At 33.0% G+C, this 2,370-nt stretch overlaps 1 protein-coding gene across 1 annotated transcript; it reads left to right on the top strand.

Annotated features, from left to right (window-relative positions):
* Positions 1-629: 629 nt before the first annotated feature.
* LOC119645323 lies at positions 630-967 on the top strand. The gene is made up of 2 exons (XM_038045464.1): positions 630-796; positions 841-967. Exons 1-2 carry the CDS (start codon positions 630-632, stop codon positions 965-967), a joined length of 294 nt encoding a protein of 97 aa, XP_037901392.1.
* The last annotated feature ends 1,403 nt before the right edge of the window (positions 968-2,370 follow it).

Here is a 2,370-nt window from a genome sequence, read left to right as displayed (position 1 = left end):
GCAAGCACATATATATATATATATATATAGAGGGCCTCTGAAATTTGTTCCTGGGTCTTGAAAACGGTGCCACAAAGTGGATTTACTTCCACCCTTCAGTGGTGGGTACAGCAAATATAATATATATATATAACACCCAATATTTCATATAAAATTTTGAAAAAATTTAATATTTGGGATTTGGATTGGGGGTGAATTGAGAGTTCAACCAAAAATGTGATGGATATTGATGATAAATACATAAGATACGCTCCTGATGGAAAATATAGTTTTCTTACTTGTTTTTATTTTTTTACTTTTTGGTTCGTACGTCGTGTGCTTTGTAAACTAATCTTGTTGAGAATAAGTTGTCAATAATTAAATAAAAATTTCATTTTTCACATCCGTTTTCGTTACATCAGTTTTCAACATTTTTTTTCATAAAAATCATTTATACGTTTGTTTGAAATTTTTTTTTTTTTTTTGTTCCAAAGAAAAATTTTCGTTTTATTTATATATATATATATATTTATATATATATATATATATTTATACAAATACATATATATATTTTTGCAACATTTCCTGAATTTTGATCAAAAAATTAAGTACGTGATCGAAAAAAGAGTCAGGAAAGAGTGAATGCGAAAATGTCGAATGGTGCAATGCCGAAACGCAAGTCTTCTCGTTCATCGCTAGGTCACCAGCGCGATGAGGTTAATATTCACAATTCTTGCAGTGAATTGTTTGAATTGACCCCCAAACCGAAATTAACGTGTATACCGGAAAATTGCAGAAAATTATTCGATGATTTAAGGTGATTTTCTCGATCATTATTCTTTTACTCTTTTTTCATGTCTTATCTTTGATATGTAGGAAAACTCAGTCATTGAATGTTAACAAAAAGGTCGAATATCCTGAGAAATCCTGCTCTGTGTTATTTATTGGTTCCAAGAGTAATGTACAAAAGAAAAGCCTTATTATGTGAATGCGACTGATATCATATCATTATCGTTGATCATCATTTACCGCCGCAATGTGTCTTATGGACAATAAGATGATAATGACGTCGTTGATTGATTAAATCAATCGCATGGAATCACTTATCAATTATTATTTCCTAACATGCACCTTTGTTGTTAAATCATTAAATTTATAGTAAAATTACATATAAATCAATAAAAATTGGCAATTTATGCAAAATGAATAAATTTTTTGTATTTCAATTTCATTTCGTTTTTATACCAAAGAGAAGAAAGTATTAATACACACAATAAATTTTGATTGCCTTCATTTTTGTGATGTTAGATCAACTACCATTGATGCAGTTATATAAAATAATGATAATTTTAAAATACTTCGGGGAATAAATCCTAATCGAAAGAATCCTTTTCTTCTTACAGAGCTCGCAGTCGCACATGCAGTTGGTTTGCATTTGGGTTTACAGGTTACTGGCGATGGGTCAGCTTTGATTTCATTGGGCGGCGGGAGAGGAGGTGGCGGAGGAGGTAGCGGAGCCTTAGGTTTTGTACATACCGCTTGCTTGGCAAATGTGGATGATTTGGGTTTGCTATTCTCAGGCAGTGCTTGAGGTTGAGGTTGGGGTTGAGGTTGAGGTCGAGATTGAGCTTTTCCCGGTGGACAGGTTTTTTGAGACTTTACTGTTGACATTGTTGCAGCAGGTTTTGGTGCAGGCGCGATCATAACAGTTTTAGCAACGGTAGCAGTCGCCGACTTTGGCGCGTTAACAATTGGGGCCTTCGTTATTGTAACACTCTGAGCCGGAATCGAAGCAATTGTGGCATTAGTGTTACATACTGAAGCGGCTAGAGATCTTATCATTGAAGTGTTTAAAGGCCTCGCAGCGAAAATACTGAAATGAAAGTCATTTCGATTAAATAGCGCACCGTTTAATATTTGTTTCCATTTTACCTTATGTGATGCATATGATCATCCATGACTTTTTTTTAGCAATGATATAATTCAGTTACCACACAAAAATTTTGATTCTAAATATCGAGAATATAAAATAGTCAAAGCGAAAAAATTTATGAAGGAAAAGAAATACAAGTCAGAAAATTCTATTCATTTAAACTGTTGCGTTGAGTGAAATATGTCAGCAATGCAAGCATTTACTAAATTAAGTTATTTTACCCAATTATAGCTGGGTAAACCGTTATGTAAGTCATTTCTTAATGATTCTCTATTGCTAGAGGATTTACTTTTGGCGTATAATAGTTTTTATTAAACCCGTCATAAGCAGAAAGTAACTGTACCCAAATATTGATAGACTAAGAAAAGAATTCGCAAAGTTTTGAAAATGTGAAACAAGTCAGCTTTGCAGACTCCACTCCTCTTTTGAATTCAACTTTACATCATAACGAAAGTTCC

The sequence above is a fragment of the Glossina fuscipes genome, unplaced genomic scaffold (assembly GCF_014805625.2).
Source record: "Glossina fuscipes isolate IAEA_lab_2018 unplaced genomic scaffold, Yale_Gfus_2 1, whole genome shotgun sequence".
In the NCBI taxonomy this organism is placed as follows: Eukaryota; Metazoa; Arthropoda; class Insecta; order Diptera; family Glossinidae; genus Glossina; species Glossina fuscipes.
Note: the sequence above shows the minus strand (reverse complement) of the source record. Positions and strands in the feature narration are given on the sequence as shown.